Source organism: Stylophora pistillata, chromosome 3, assembly GCF_964205215.1.
Source record: "Stylophora pistillata chromosome 3, jaStyPist1.2, whole genome shotgun sequence".
Classification (NCBI taxonomy): Eukaryota; Metazoa; Cnidaria; class Anthozoa; order Scleractinia; family Pocilloporidae; genus Stylophora; species Stylophora pistillata.
In genome coordinates this window covers 6,933,174-6,949,546 of record NC_142521.1, presented here as the reverse complement: position 1 = coordinate 6,949,546, position 16,373 = coordinate 6,933,174, and the positions used below count along the sequence as shown (strand labels likewise).

Below are 16,373 nucleotides of genomic sequence, written 5' to 3'. Positions count from 1 at the left end.
GGGCTTTTAAAGTTTAGTCTTATTATAAAGCTATCTTTCCTGGCAAAACTGATAACCTATACCTCCCTACTTGATAAGTAGTTGTTCTCCTAAGGCTTAGACCGCTGACCGTCTCATAGGTAAATTTCAAGATGGCGACGGCAACATGTGAGATCTACCGCAAAGTTTTAGGAAGCGATTTGTCCCAACGCGTGGGAAATTCAAAAGTTTTGATGGTTGGGGCAGGTGGTATCGGCTGTGAACTTTTAAAAAATTTGGTTCTAACTGGTTTTAAGGACATCGAAGTGGTGAGTGCGCCAACTACTGATGTTGTGAAAAAATTATGACAATGCACATGTGAGCAAGCAATTGACAGCTTTAATTTAAGCGAAACGATTGAAAATATAAGTAACGGCATGCTTAATTAGCTGTGAAAGCTCTTACAGCTTACTGGTAAGTATCGCAGCTAGATCGGCTCTCTATGGCTGGAAACGTCTTTCACAATGATTTTCAAAATTTTTGACATCAGGCTTGGTTTTGTACTTAAACATAACTTATTGTATGCAAAGAGCCTGAATCTGAATTGCATTTACCGTGATGATGAATGAACAGATGTGGATGACGTGGTCTGTTTGTTAAACTACTACAACTCACTGATAATTGCTTATATTGTAAAACATGCACACTGGCCTTAAAAGTAATCATATAAATACTTTCCATTTCCAAATTAAGTTTTGATTGTATTCTGATCGTCTCTGTGAGGGAAGTCCTGACAAGGACTGCCCTTGGTGATGTTGCTTGGCATTTTAACAACCAGAGCAAAGTTGAAGTCTCAGTCACTGCCATTGACAACAGTTCTATTGAGGAAAAACTCTTAGCCACATAAACAGAGGAAATGATCAATATTATTTGGTGAAATTTCTGTTATGACCTGTTTGGCCCCATGCACTTTTTCATTGAAAAAGAACAGAAAAATCCCAGTCGATACCCAATTGTACTTGATAGTGCGAGAAGACAAATGTCTTGACCGGAAGTAAAATCCAAGTTAAAGGGAAAATACAGAAAGAGTGGTGGCTACAGGTTTAGATGCAAGTTGAATGCATCAGGTCATGTCAGGCAGAAAAATATCAAAAGCTCCAATGAGCACATGGAATACATTGCATGTGCAGTAAAAGATTACAAAGAAATCACGTGTTTTTGATACAATACAGTGGAACCCCTCTAAACCGGACCCTTGTTAAACTGGAATCCTCTCTATACTGGGCCTTTCTTTCAGCCCAAAATCTGTCACACATTTTCTCTATTTTTAACCTCAATAAACCGGAACCCCTCACTTCTGGAAACCAGACGCTTTTTTCAGTCCGTAATCACATACTGATAAAGAAATTGACCTTGTTAAACTGGACACGAAAGTTTTAAACTTGCTGCCAAAATCAAATCACATGTTTTAAAACGTGATTAAAATTAAAATCGTAATCATGCAGCTGTAAAATCCCAATCAGAAGTGAGAAACATGCATCGGCTAATTACTCGTTGTTCTATCGGTACTGAAGCAAAAAATCTGAAGTCGACAATCGTGCCGCTGTTGTTGGGTTGAATGACAGCCAACAATAGGGGTCAGGTTAAGAGACTGTCATGTTGCGGGTGAAAATCCCTTGTGAAAACAAACAAAGTAGCAAACATCGCTATGTCTGAGAGACCAGCGAAATGCCAAAGAATCAGGTTATCATTAGAGAAGAGAATTGAGTTGATCAAATGCGCAGAATCAGTGACTAAACCAACACTGAAGGCTCTAAGTGGTGAATTTGGGATCGGTAAATCAACTGTAGGTGATAATTTAAAGAAGAAAGAAGTCTACAAATGAATTAAAAGCGGCGATCATATTACCCTGTGTGTAACACTGAATTTTTTTGTAGATTAAATAAAATTATGTTGAAAAGCTTCCTCGTGATCCATGTTGTTAGTTCCTGTAGTGATGTGCTTTGGTGGTGCTCGTGTGCCGTGTACTGGTACTTACAGTCAGACAGTACATTCTGCTGCATAAAATTGCCTTATGGGTAAAACCTCAGTACACCGGACACCCCTCTAAACCAGACACTTCCCCTAGTCCCAAGGGCATCCGGTTTTGAGGGGTTCCACTGTACTCAGTTTACTAGGAGTTAATGGTAATTCCAATTTTCATTATCTAATTTAGATTGATCTAGATACCATTGATGTTAGTAACTTGAATCGTCAGTTCTTGTTTCAAAAGAGACATGTTGGAAAATCCAAGGCACAGGTACTGTAGACAAATGTGAGGCTTTCATTATTTAAGGATTATGCTGTAAGGATTCAAACCCCTCCCAGTTCTGATTAATGACCTGATGTTTCACCAACTGAGCAGCAGTACATGTGCATTAGCTCAACCATTTATACAGATTAATTGTGACAATGATACATGATGGTATTTATTGCTAAATCATCTGTATTTCATTTATTGTGCCCCATTATATTAAAAAGAGCAGAATTTATACAAATAAATTAAAATGTGAATGCTCACTACTGAGCTGAAAGATGTACCAAAACAGAAATTCACAGAAAATTGTAGTATATAATATAAGTATAGGTAGTTCAGAAGGCTTAGTAATATTTATTATCTAAACAGTAATATTGAATGATCGTCAAGGATCAGCTATACTTTAAATTTTGGGGGTAACTCTGTAAAGAAACTATGGCAGGTATTTTATGAGATTATTTGACTTTATCAACTGGGCTGATAACAGAAATTGGTCACTCTAAATAGTTTCTGAAGCTGACATTCAACTAAACAAATAAAACCAAATTATCTTAATGTATATTTAAGTGTCCTGTGTGTAGATGAATTCAAGAAGATGGAAATTTTTTTCAACCTGACTAAGGTAGAAAGCAAATGTTGAAAATGTTTCACAAGCTTTAGACACTAGATTTCCTCAAATTGACAAAGATTTTGATCTATTGGTGTTGTGAATTAAAGGATGCTAGTAAAAGAAAGCAAAATTGTACAACTCACAGGTGTCCCGTGAGAGTGCTCTTCAATTCAATCCTGATGCAAACATCAAAGCTCATCATGATAACATAATGAGGTGAGCCACTACGAGTAAACTACGGTCATTACTAACAAGTTAGCCCAAAGGATAGTGCGCTGGACTGTTGTGTGGGAGGTCTAGTTTTTGAGCCCCGGCCGGACCAACACTCAAGGTCTTAAAATAATTGAGAAGAAGTTGCTACCTTTCTATAACATCAAGAAATGGTTAGATATTCTAGTCTTCTCAGATAGGGATGAACAAACGGAGGTCCCATCTCCTGCAGGGTTGGGGCAGGAGACGTTAATTTCCCACACACCAGAATACTGTGTGATGGATTTCCTCCCCTGGGGTGGGATGGATGGGAAGGTGGACTAGCTCGAATGGTTCATATGTTCCTTTCTAGTCCTTCCCCACTGCAAATTAATGCAGTGAAAATGGAATGAATTAAATTAAAATTTAAAATTAACATTTTTATCCCTTTACTTTTCTCTTCTCAAATTCTTTTCTGAAACAATGATATATGTACGAGATTTTTCTTACCTTTTTTCAAACCTCAGCCCTGACTATGGCTTAGACTACTTCAAGCAATTTGATGTGGTGATGAATGCTCTGGACAACAAAGGTAAGGTGATTCCACCCTCTCACTCAGACTTCTTTGTAAATTCTGAGTTACGTCATGACAAAATCTTTAAGTGAGGATTCAGTTATCTAGAAGTTTTTCATTGGTTAATAATTAGGTAGATTTTAAAATGCTTTTTGTGACATGATAATAATATTGTTTCTATGTTGCATGTAGCGGCTAGGAACCATGTGAACAGAATGTGTCTGGCAGCGGATGTTCCTCTGGTAGAAAGTGGCACTGCTGGGTATCTAGGACAGGCTACTGTTATTAAAAAGGTGTTAATCTTTAATTTTTTGCCAAGGTTACATTTACAGTATCTTCCTTGCCTGAGAGATGTAAAGGTTGAACTTTGGAATGAAAGGTTCCTATTCAAGCCCAAGATAGGTAGCCTGTATACAGCCACTCCTACCCTCCAAAAGAAAATTGGGAAGGAAGCTCCATCCAGATTGTCGTTTGGAGGGTATGGGTAGCTGTACATGCTATAGCTAGGTCTTTGTGTATAGTGTTTTTTGGCAATACAGTTTTTTCCACAGTGCCTTTCTCTACACAGTAGTGGTATGAGTATTTCTGGGTATTGATGATCTACTTAGGAATGCTGCCAAAATTCTAGAAGGGCCAGTGAGGTAGGGGTAACCTGCAGCATTCCACATACAAATGGAGTGGCAATGCACTTTGTCATGTTGTTTTTCAATAAAGCATTATATGAAAAAAATTCTTCATTCTGATTGGCTTAGAGAAATGCAGTTTTCAGGAACACTATGTGAAAAAAGGTAACAAACTGTTAAGCTTATCTTCAAACTTCCTTGAGGCTAAAAAAAATTTAAATTTAAATTTGAAAAATTTAGATTTAATGCGGCTGCTTTACATTTTGTAGAAATGATTTTCATGCTCTCCTTCTGTCCCTTCCTAATTATGAAAAGCTATCACAAAGATAATTATTCTTGTGTGTTACTAACAAGTTTCTCATGTAGTTTGGAATGAAAAAACTCTGAATCAAAATCATGTAATAACAAGTGCAAAACCCAGTTGAGCTCATAAAGCTTCACAGTGCATCTCAAGAGGAATAAATCTTTTCAATTTTCCACTTTTGTTACTCTGCCTTACTCTCAGTGGCATGAATTGTGTCAAAGTGCAGCTTAGTTAGCTTGTAATTTGGTTATATCAACTAAATTGAAATTGTAAATTGGCTACTGTAATGAGTTAAAAAGCTGAGGTTTCGAACGTTAGCCCTTCGTCAGAGCGAATTTTAACTTAGTTAGTTGATATAACCAAATTACCTTGTTACCCCACCAATGCAGCACCACAGCTTCTTTAGAAACTTTCAGCCTTAGTTAGCTTGTGTTTGTTTTCCCTTCCTTAGGGGGTAACTGAATGTTATGAGTGCCAACCAAAACCTACACAGAAGACATTTCCAGGTTGCACAATCAGAAATACTCCTTCAGAACCAATCCACTGTATTGTGTGGGCGAAACATCTTTTTAAGTAAGTCATGAGTTATCTATCATTTAAGGTCAAAACAATGCAAGTGTGGTTTTAGTTTTATAGTCACTGACTGGAAAATGTTGTGCAACTGGAATAAATGAACTTCCATATGGTCAGTGATGAGATTATTTTCATCTTTTTTTTTCGGCGGCAGTTTGGATGTTATGCCATATTTGCAATTCCCTTTACTACTCACATGCTTTACCATTTTGCAATAAAACCCCACACAGTTTACTTTTATAGAGAGTAAATTATAGAAGAAGCGGGTACAAATAGAAAGTGTGATGCACAGATTAGTTTACAAGGTGTTGTTCTTAATCTACCCATAGCCAGCTCTTTGGTGAGGCTGATGCAGATGAAGAGGTATCTCCTGACACTGAGGATCCAGAAGCCGTGGGTACAGCAGGAGAGAAGGCAGTCCAAAATCAGGAGAAGGAGGGTGGGACTGGAGGTATAGAGAGAGCATCAACAAGAACATGGGCTGAGGAGATTGGATATGATCCTGTGAAGTTGTTTAACAAAGTAAGTTACATGTAAGTCAAATAGTGATCATTTTTATGGACTCTCCTTACAATTTGATAAAAGTGTCAAGTAGACTGGGAATGAAAATTAAGAAATGATCAACTCAAGGATACTGTCTTCACAAAATGCAACCATCTCAGAAGTGCTTCATAAGCAGTTTGGAAAAATTAGCTTTCATATTTCAAGAATTATGTGTGACTTGCTTTATTATTATTTTTTTTAACTTGTCTTTTTTATTTTTTTCTTTATGAATGGCTACCTGAAAATAAATTTTTGGTAACTTCATGTGGTCTTCCCAACCCCAAGTAACAAATCATAAGGCTTTTGATGGCGTATTGTTGTATAATTGCTCTCTCTTCAGTTGTTCAATGAGGATATCAAATACCTTTTATCAATGGATAAGTTGTGGAAAAAGAGAAAACCTCCTGTACCTGTTGACTTCCAAAGTATCAAAAAAGGTAAGGAGTGATAATTTTTTCCTAGTTGTTTTAACTAATCATAGACCCACAATGTCACAACCCCAGTACTTTAAGATGAGACAACTTTACACATTGGATATTAAATCACTTTTGTTGAACAGTCTTCCTTGTGAAGTGGGTCAACTGTTTCAGAAAACTTTTCAGCTCAAATAACTCGGACTTCATTATGCCCCCAACTGGGGGGGGGGGGCAGTCTCAATGTATCAACTTTTGCCAGTTTGTCACTGTAGACATTGGCAACTTGAACCTTTTTGGTGGTGGATCCAGATATTTTTGGTAGGGGGGTGTCAAAAATCGACCAAACCATGCCTGCTTCCCTCACCTGATTTCTCTCAGTTACTCTGAAAAATCAGCCAGTTGTCTGAAAATGAGTAATATTATGAGATCTTATAGTTGCAAGAATTTTGGTTTTAGACAAGTAATTAAAGAAGCTCTCCAGTATGATAGGTGTGGGGGTGGATCTTTGGGACCTTTCCGTTGAATCTACCACTAGTTTTCACTTTTCCTTGTAAGATTTCAGGTTATGGAACTGCACTCATCTTTTGTTCAAAAACAAACAAATAAACAAAACAAATTAACCAACAAAACACCGACCAATTTAAAATCAAGTGTGATTGTTTTGCAGGATGCGACACTAATGAAAAGGATGCGGATAATGGTTTACAAGATCAAAGAGTGTGGAGTCCTGATGAGTGTGCAGAAGTCTTCAGTCAAAGGTTGGTTTCATGGAAAATCACTTTTTGCTCGATTGTTAAAAGGCAAGTACATATTGGCAAATCACAACAGCGGTTCATTTCCCAAAGAGAAGATGAGAATGTAAACAAAATGCAATTGACTGTGGCTTAATCGAACCTTCTCCACCAATAGTGAACAGAGGAGGGACGTTTGTAAAGAAACGGTGGTGCCACCATGAAAAAAATTCTAGAGCGGACGTTTCGAGCTTTAGCCCCTCGATGTCTAGCTCTCAACTCCTAGAACTCAAATTCCTCCAACAATTTAATTTCCGTTGTATATACCTTTTATTTTTTTGTAAGTTTATTGAGGTCAGATACTCTTAATGATAAGAATTACTGACGAATATTGTCAGTGTTAAAATATTTTCCATTACGCTACCTAATTTTGTTCTTTTCATCGCGAGAAAACAATTTATTAACAACGTTAACTCCATCAAGGCCGAAAGATATAGGCGGTTCAGTCAGTGCATGCTTATATACTGCAGGTCTTTGACTATTTGTATAATGATTATCCTTATCATTCCAGTGTTGATACATTAAAGAAGCAGTTATTGACCCGAGGAGAAGACCTTGTGTGGGATAAGGTCGGTATTTCATTCAATTTCACTCACACAAACTAGTAACAACAGTGATGTAGATAACGGAAAGGAACTGGGGAAAAAGAAAATGAATTAGGAACTTATTTACCTTGCTGAAAACAACGCACATACCTGGTAAATCCTACCCACATCCCTTGGCATGCCTACCAACAGCTTACCAACAGACTGCTTACAGTTTCAATTAACTTGGGTTTAGTGGTAAAGGTACGATCAAAACAGTGTTCGTCTGTTTACTGACCAACGGTCCCCTTTCTGCCCACTAACTGCAAAGAGTCGGCCAACAGACAGCTTATAGTTTTTCAACAAATGTCTACTGGTTCTTTTGGAGAACTTTTTTTCCTTTCTGACCTTTCTTTTAGCTCCACAATGTTTCTATATTTTTCATAGTTGAAACAAAATTTAAGGCTTGAATTTTTACATTACTGTCCATAAAAGAATTGGTTTTCTTTTTTGTAACTGTACATGACATAGGATGATCCTGCCTCCATGGACTTTGTTACAAGCGCAGCAAATATCAGAGCACACATCTTTAGTATTCCCATGAAAAGCCGCTTTGACGTGAAAGGTTTGTGAATCATAGAATATACTTCACCTAGATTCACTCTAACTATCAAGCCGTTGATTGTAAGTCAGCAATGCTTTTTTGATATGTGATTAACACCTTTTTTTTCAAGGTGTAGCTGAACAAAACCTTCTAGACCTAGCAAGATTGGAATTAATGCGTTTACCCCGTCAACTTCATACGTATAGCTCTCTTACTTCTTCTTGTTAACGTAATTCAAACTTTGTCCTCGGTTTCGTGTACTCACAGCACTTTGTTCTTCTTTTGTTTTAGCTATGGCGGGCAACATTATACCAGCCATTGCCACAACAAATGCTATAATATCTGGCCTCATTGTTATGCAAGCTCTAAACATCCTCAGTGGAAAGCTGGACAAATGTAAAACGGTACGTTTCCGCAACAACGAATTAAATACCATCAAGCCTTTGTGGTTTTTCAGACTTTTGAATTATCCCAACATTATTATCTGATTTGTGTTGTACTTCTTCCCAGAGTGCTCTTGGAGTTAGTGTCGTAAAACCAAAACCAAAGTAATCACAACGACAGGGTTCGACACTTGGCTTCCTGCATTACTAGCCACCGGGTTAGTGATTTCTAAAATTTACTAGCCCGAAACACAACTTGGTAGCCCGGATCAATTTCCCTCGAGGTCTACTTCAACCCCAAACACGCAACCCTTCCTCTAAACTTATTGGCAAAGTCTTTCAAAATGATAAAGAATGGCGTTTTCTCTTTCGTTGTGATAACATAATGTGCTATTTATGGAAAAAGCTAAGTAAATTTCAAGTGCGAGGCGATCGTGCGAAGCGATGTGCAAAGCATCGCAACATTGGTAGGGAGAAGACTGGGGAAGACATTGACCATTAAGCACAGAGTCTGGGATCTAGTGATGGTTACGATCGACACGCAAGACAGAAAAGACGCCAGAAGATGAAAGATTTATGCCTTCCTATTTAAATTCACGACTCATACACAAGAGTGGGTGTGCAGCTCGGACTAGGAGCCTGAGTATTTAATGCCGTCCGACAAAGTTACACAGAGTAGTAAACGACTAGTCATCACCTCTCGGGCTAAAACGTTTTGTGTGCCGCCGCCTGATACGAAAACCCGAAAAACCCAATGAGAAAAATAGGAACGTATTCTCCGTCCAAATGTAGGCACACTGACCTCTGGGGGTTAGAGGTAAAACAGCTTAAATACATACAAGATAAAATTTAACAAAAACTAGAAAAGTTCGAGAGCTGAGATGAATACATTACAAATTTCAAACCTTAAATACGCCATACAACAAATGACTCAATTAACGCCATAGCGGCCCACGTGCTAACGTACCAATAGGAAAATATTACATTCTTTTTCACGGCCACTTACAGCTTAGCTCCACCGAATGTAAATACATTTCTTTATTGTTATTATCATTGCAATTTAAACGATTTTTTTAATTAACTGTGAGCTTCAAGTAAACTAATTATATATAATTTCTTTCAATTTTTCTACTAGCCAGCGGGCTATTAAACGTAGTTTTTTACTAGCCTCGGGCTACCGGGCTAGCGGAGATGTCGAACCCCGAACGACCAATCAGAATAAAGGAGAATACTCCAATAAGCGAATGAGAAATCAACGTAAAAACATGCTAACAGTCTAAAGCGCGGGAAAATACAGTCATGCTTGATTTTAGTTTAAAGTCTTAGTTTAAAGTCTAAAAGAGCGGGAAATACAGTCGTGATTGGTTTTAGTTTAAAGTCTAAGGCGCGGGAAAATACAGTCGTGATTGGGTTTAGTTTTAAGTCTAAAGCGCGGGAAATACAGTCATGATTGGTTTTAGTTTTTAAGTCTAAAGCGCGGGAAAAATACAGTCGTGATTGGTTTTAAATTAAGGTCTAAAAGCGCGGGAAAGTACAGTCGGGATTGATTTTGTTTTAAACTCTAAAAGCGCGGGAAAATCCAGTCGTTATTTGTTTTGGTTTTCTGGACACATATCAAACTGTTTCCCCACTGCGATGAACATTTGTTTTTGTCGGTTCCAGCCTGGCGCGGCCGCTAACCCAGATCCCCTCCTGAGAAAATTTTCAAAATGGCGGACAAACCAAAGAGAGAGATAAGAGAACCAAAGCGATTCTGCAACGAATACTCAGCATACACCCCTGTTAAAAAGGTCATTTCACAGAGAAAAGATACAAAATTGTATGATATTAAAGTCACGGAGGTTGACAAACCCAACAAGAGACTGAAAATTCACTACATTGGCTACAGTACACGCTTCGATGAGTGGAGACCCTTCGGGGTTCTGTCCTCGTGTACCGGTTCACAAGAGCCAATACAAAAGACCAAACAATACACAATAGCTAACCGATAACTCCTAAACAAAGAAAGAACGATGGTAATTCACTTGTGAACCGGTACACCAGGACAGAACCCCCTTCGGGGACGGTGAAGCATCTGAATATTTTCCTTCGAAATTGTATAGATTAGTAGGCTGCAACAAAAATTTATTAGACAACGTTTAGGGTAAAAACAGCAATCTAACCTGAAAAAAATGTATTTATTCCGACTCTTTCGGAAAATAACTTTACAAATCTTACTTGTTTATCTCGTAAGTAAACGATGGTGAAGCGCTTTCCGAGCTACCCGATTCTTCTCCCACTGCTTTCACGCTTATAAAACAGGAAACGAGCAAAAGGAGGAAGGTGTGGCTGTTTTGACTAGCCATTTGACGAGGTTCAATCTGCTCCTTGTTCGACAATTTACATATCAAAACAAAGGAAATTTGTTCCTCTCTTTGATTTTGGCGGTACATTTTCAATTTGCGCTTGCGTAAGAGAGAAATCGCCCAAGACTCCTTGCTCGGTCTTGTTTTGACCACGAACGCCTTCTTAATTTTGACGGACCCGCTCGGGAAAAGGTGAAAATGACGAGGGAAAAACTTTACTTTGTAGTACGAAAATACACAAAATGGAAAGCCATGATATTATAGTTCAATATTTCGGTGGTACATTGTTAACTTTTTATACAGAGAGTCGGCAAGATGATGTAACATCCAAAAGTCGCACTCGATTTGAGTGGGCCGATGAAGTGGGCGTGGTCACGAAATTCAGTAAGAGACTATTTGTACCCCGTGAGTTTGATACGATCAGAGAGAGAAGTTAAGCCAAACGAATGCAATCCCGGACTTCACTTGATTTTCGGTAACTTCTTTTTTGTCGTTTTGTTTGCAGATCTACCTTAATCGACAGCCGAATCCAAGGAAAAAATTACTAGTTCCTTGCAACCTTGTTCCACCAAATCCTAAGTGTTACGTTTGTGCCGCTAAACCAGAGGTAAGAAAGAGGCAAAGTGGTCCTCAAAGCAATTTTATTGACAAGAGGGGCTAAAATGGTTCAACCAAAGTATACTCTGTATCCATTAGTCTCTTTAAGAAGGAAAATTATTTCCGTTCCTCCACTTATCGTTGTTTTTGTTTAACTTTTTTCACTGAATGCACAAACGATCTGGTCACTGACTACTCTTTTCTCTTTTTGTTAGGTGACTGTCTTCTTAAACACCGAAACTCTTACAATCAAGGCGTTAGAGGAGAAAGTGAGTGAAAACACTCTTCACGAAGTCTTCTTTTGACAGAACTTTCTCTACTGCTCTTCTTCAAGGGATGTCTGTCTCTCTTGTCTGTGTATTGTTGAGAAAAAAATAAAAAGAGGTGCAGTTGTCAGATTTGGCCGACAAGAATAAGTGGCCCGTGCGAAAAACTGAAGGAAGTGAGAAATATTTCGATCTAAATAAGTCAAAGAGTTTAAAACGCCTAAGTGGTCGAAATTCAACTTCATCGCAATACCAAAAAGTTTTGTAACTTATACTGTTTACTTTAGCACATATTTGCCTTTTGTGATTTCTTAACGGTTTGAGTAGATGTTTATAAAAAAAATTTAAAGTGCACCTAAACCCAAAATTTTTTTTGCGCTTAACGAAATAAGCTTATTTTTTGGAGTATTTCTGTGCAAAAATTTTTTAATTTGCTCAAATCTTTAATTTTCTATGCCCAGTCAAAATACGGAAAATCGGCCGCCATCTTGCCCCACGACCGAGTTTAAAGAAGAATGGCTCTAGCGGGTAATGTGACGTCAAATCGAGAACACGAAAGTCTGCATCTCACACATTTTCACTTGTTTGGGAAGATTGTCGTCGATATTGTCCGAAATATGCCGACTAGGTGTGTTGTATGAAGAATGTATGAAGCGCGATACCCTCTTGCAAATTTCGCACGTTGCTACATCCTTCTACAACACACTTAGTCGACATATTTTCGGACAATTATCGACTACAACCTTCCCAAACAAGTGAAAATGTGTGAAATGCAGACTTTCGTGTTCTCGATTTGACGTCACATTACCCACTAGAGCCATTCCTCTTTAAACTCGGTCGTGGGGCAAGATGGCGGCCGATTTTCCGTATTTTGACTGGGCATAGAAAATTGAAGATTTGAGCAAATAAAAAAATTTTTGCGCAGAAATACTCAAAAAAATAAGCTTACTTCGTTAAGCGAAAAAAATTTTTTGGGTGTAGGTGCACTTTAAGCTCTGCTCAAAAGCGATTTTGTGCGTTTACTTTTTAGATGCTAAAGGAGAGATTTGGTATGGTAGCACCTGATGTCGAGATTGAGGATGGAAAAGGTAAACTTTTCTCTACGTTTTTATTCTTTTTCAGGGCTGTGGTCTAGCAGTGCCCGGTGGCCACTGGCGCCTTACATTTGTTCTTGGGCGACCCAGGAATCTTAGTTTTTTCATAAAAAGCATATGCTGAGCACCCTGGATTTCACAGTTTCTGGGTACTGGGCTCTCTTTAATTTTTTTTAGAGCACAGCCTTGTTTTTATTTTTCCTCTTCAAGACTCTCCTTGATCTAGTATAACCAGTATTTTGGCTCTCTTTTATTTCCGTTCTTAGGGATCAGTGTATCTCCCATTTAATCACAAACAAACCAGGGTATGGAGCAATTCCTTAGTTTTGATTGGCTCATAGGCAATGTTCTCTTAGTTCATATACCACGGAAATGAGATGGTTATAGTCAACGGGACGTGTGACGCCATCTAATGTCTCGTATTCAAGGCCCGCCCACAGTCGCTGGATAATTGTTGGCAAGAGATTATCAACAAATAAAGAGTTTATAATCTCTTTTTATTGGTATCAAATATTTCGAGTTCGTCCACAACCAAATTTAAATTGTTTAATTGCTCGATTCACATTCCAACACAACTAAGCGAGAATCACACAAGATGTGTGTAAAACAAAACCTAGCTAGCTTGCGAGAGCATGTGCTTCGAATCACGTGACTAGGAACTGTCAATCATTTCTTACAAGTGGATCACTACATCATACACGGTGGATTTGACTTATTTTTTTATGCGGGAAAATCGCACTCATGTTATGGCTTGCAAGCGAGAGAATTTGAAATAACTGCATGTGATATGTATGTTTGTTGTCCATACTACATGTATTATTGCCGCCGTCGTTAGCATTCAGAAGGCAGAGTATTTTTTTCACTGTTCTTACTTTTTTCAGGTAGCATATTAATATCCAGTGAAGAGGGTGAAACTGATGGTGAGTTATGCGCATTTATGATCGCACGATTTGTAATGTGCACCTTGTGTGACATAAGTATGCAATTTAGCAACACAACTTGAAAAAAGGAAACAAGTATACTTGTTTCCTTCTGAACTGGAACTAAGCGAATAGCGAAAAGGTTTGTAAGCACTGGAAGAAAAGGTGGGACATTGCCGAGGAAATTTGAGAGGATAGAAGCACATCCGCAACACAAAGTGTGTCTGGGAAATCAGAGAAGTTACAAAAGCTTCAAGTGTTTTAAAAATCTTTATAGCTTGAAATAACAGCGGTGACATATCTGTCTCCTGTTTTCTAGAAAATTTACCGAAGACGTTAAGGGAATTCCATGTGGGCAATAGTGCCAGGTTAAAGGCGGACGATTTCCTTCAGAATTACCAGCTTATTCTTAACGTTGTGCATAGGTAAGTCAGTTGTAAATAGTTGAATATTTAACGCGATTCGTGGTCTAATTGCGTGCAGAGCTGCGAGCACTTTGCTCGATTTTTGCGGTACCTAACTTATCCCATCGGTCAAATTATTTTTATTGATCTGAGATCTCTCACCGTATGTCGTAGCTCTCTTTCTAAGCATCAGTCTAATGCCCTTAGTTAAATTTCAGAGATGATTTAGAAGACGGTGTTGAATTTGAAGTAGAAGGTGATTTACCCGAACCCAAACCAGATGGTCCTGAACCGGGTGCGTCTACAGCGTTAGAAGAAAGAGAGAACCAACCTGTAGCGGGTAAGTTCATTTGAGGAACCCTCTGTGATAAAAAAAAAAGATAACCTCATTTTCAGATAAAAGTGCTTCGGATATCTTTATCTGAGTATTACAGTTAGTGTTGTAAAATTCTCTGCATCAGTTAGTAGTACTAAAAACTACGTTGAAGAGTTGATGAAAATGGCCGAACACACCTAAATGCGGGCTGTCTGTATGGTCTACCGGACCCATGTAAGAAGCATGAAATATCGTCACGACTTTAGAAACTTATGCCAATCAGTTTCTAACACCTTAACTAGGATTGTCGATCCACTGCGTATGGCTCCTGCGCTCCTTGAACGTCCTTGAAAGAAAGTATAAGTTTCTAGCACAAATCGCGAAAGTGAGTTTTTCTTTCAAATCCCGCGTCCGCTTATGTTTGGCACGTAATATACGACTAAAAAGTCCTTTAAAGTCCTTGAACTGGGTTCCCGAAAAAGTGCAAGAACCCTAACTGCAAATCTTAAAGTATTCACTCGTATCTATTTATTAGGCGACACAGAGGAAGTGATGGTTGTGGATGAACCAGCTCCCTCGCGGAAGAGGAAAGCCGACGAGTCAGAATTGCAGACTGGAGAGCAGCAAGACTTAAAGAGTTCAAAGCGAGCACGAGTGTCTAATGTGCCAGCGGATGAGGATGACGACGACATTATTGTTCTTTGAGCCGTAAAGACAAGTTCTTCTGAAGTTGTCCTTACGGAGTCGAAGAAGTTTACCTCAAGATATTTTGTATCATCTGTGGCGCCGCCCAGGATTATCTTCAACTTGAAAGAGAGTGAAAAGTATAAGGGAAATTTAAGCTCGGCGCTTACGGCGAACGGCAAAAATTAAAATCTTGCCGTCGTCTTTGATCCGTTTGTGCGCTAAAAAGAAAATATTTTCCGTAACTTTGAACAGGATGTTTTTTCGCTATTTTTCTTAAGGGTTTATTGAAGAGTTATGGGAAAAGTGAGTGTAATTTGGCTTCGTTTTTGCCGTCGTCGTGAACGTCTTACACAAATCCAAAGTACGTTTGTTTAGATGCAGAAGAATCAAAGAGGGAATACTGGGTTAAGGAGGAACAGGGATACCTCTAAGGCTATCGGCTGTACGTGAATAAAGATTGACCTCCGAAGCAAATTTTGAATATCCGACGTATAGCGCGTTTGCCCTACGTCGTTTGGCTCCGATTCTAAGCGCTAGCGCTAGACACGGCAGAGTGGTTCAAAATTCGCTATGGCAGTTGACCTAGTACCTTAATCAACTTTTATTTGAAAACCAACCCAAGACTGGTTTTCTCTAACGTAGGAATCGGAGTCCGTGTCCATATCAGAAGTGCAAAGTGATAAGATTCGACGAAAATGAAACTGACGGAACCAGAAGCAGAGTATAAATGCTGTTTGTGACTGACTGTTGCGGTGTATAACCTGGGAAAAACATATTGCTGGAATCGTCAGTCATCAGATGGCCTGAGAAATTGCATTCTCATTTAGAGTCACTGGTTGCTTATTCTGACAATCTAGTTTTCCCTACATCAAAAGCGTCGGAGTGTTATGCGTAATCGGAAGAAAAAGCATTCGTTTTGATTCCTCCAACTTTGACACTGTTAAGCTTCTGACTCAGTTTACAAGACCGATTTTCAATTCTTGTTGCGACTCTGTCGCTTATGAAAAATTGCTTTTCTTGCTTGTCGGCGCCTCTCAGCTGTCTTTAGAAAATTACTTCGATTGGACATCAGCCGAATGGACATCAGTTTCAAAAGTTTCGTATTAGGAATTTTAATGCGACAGCTACAGTCAAGCATCTCACTGAAACAAGTTTTAGTAAACGTAAGATTTTCACTGTTCTTACTTTGTATAGTGCATATTGAAAAGGTTGAATAGTTTCTCTCAGCCAGTAAAAGAAGTTTTGTTCCGTTTAAGATTCACATAGATAGTATTAAAATTGTTAATTAGACTTGCTTGTCAGAAATAAATTTTAATAGTTTTATTGTTACTGTTGCTTTAGCTTTAGACCCGTTCG

The 16,373-nt window shown here is 38.5% G+C and overlaps 1 protein-coding gene across 1 annotated transcript; it reads left to right on the top strand.

Moving 5' to 3' along the window:
* Nucleotides 1-122: 122 nt before the first annotated feature.
* Nucleotides 123-15,266, top strand: LOC111334488 (SUMO-activating enzyme subunit 2). Its single transcript, XM_022940241.2, has 19 exons — nucleotides 123-287; nucleotides 2,174-2,257; nucleotides 3,010-3,080; nucleotides 3,581-3,645; nucleotides 3,820-3,920; nucleotides 5,006-5,127; nucleotides 5,457-5,649; nucleotides 6,011-6,107; nucleotides 6,754-6,844; nucleotides 7,389-7,446; nucleotides 7,933-8,026; nucleotides 8,297-8,409; nucleotides 11,239-11,340; nucleotides 11,546-11,599; nucleotides 12,627-12,684; nucleotides 13,572-13,610; nucleotides 13,930-14,035; nucleotides 14,233-14,354; nucleotides 14,866-15,266. Exons 1-19 carry the CDS (start codon nucleotides 132-134, stop codon nucleotides 15,033-15,035), a joined length of 1,896 nt encoding a protein of 631 aa, XP_022795976.2. The 5' UTR covers nucleotides 123-131; the 3' UTR covers nucleotides 15,036-15,266.
* Nucleotides 15,267-16,373: the final 1,107 nt, after the last annotated feature.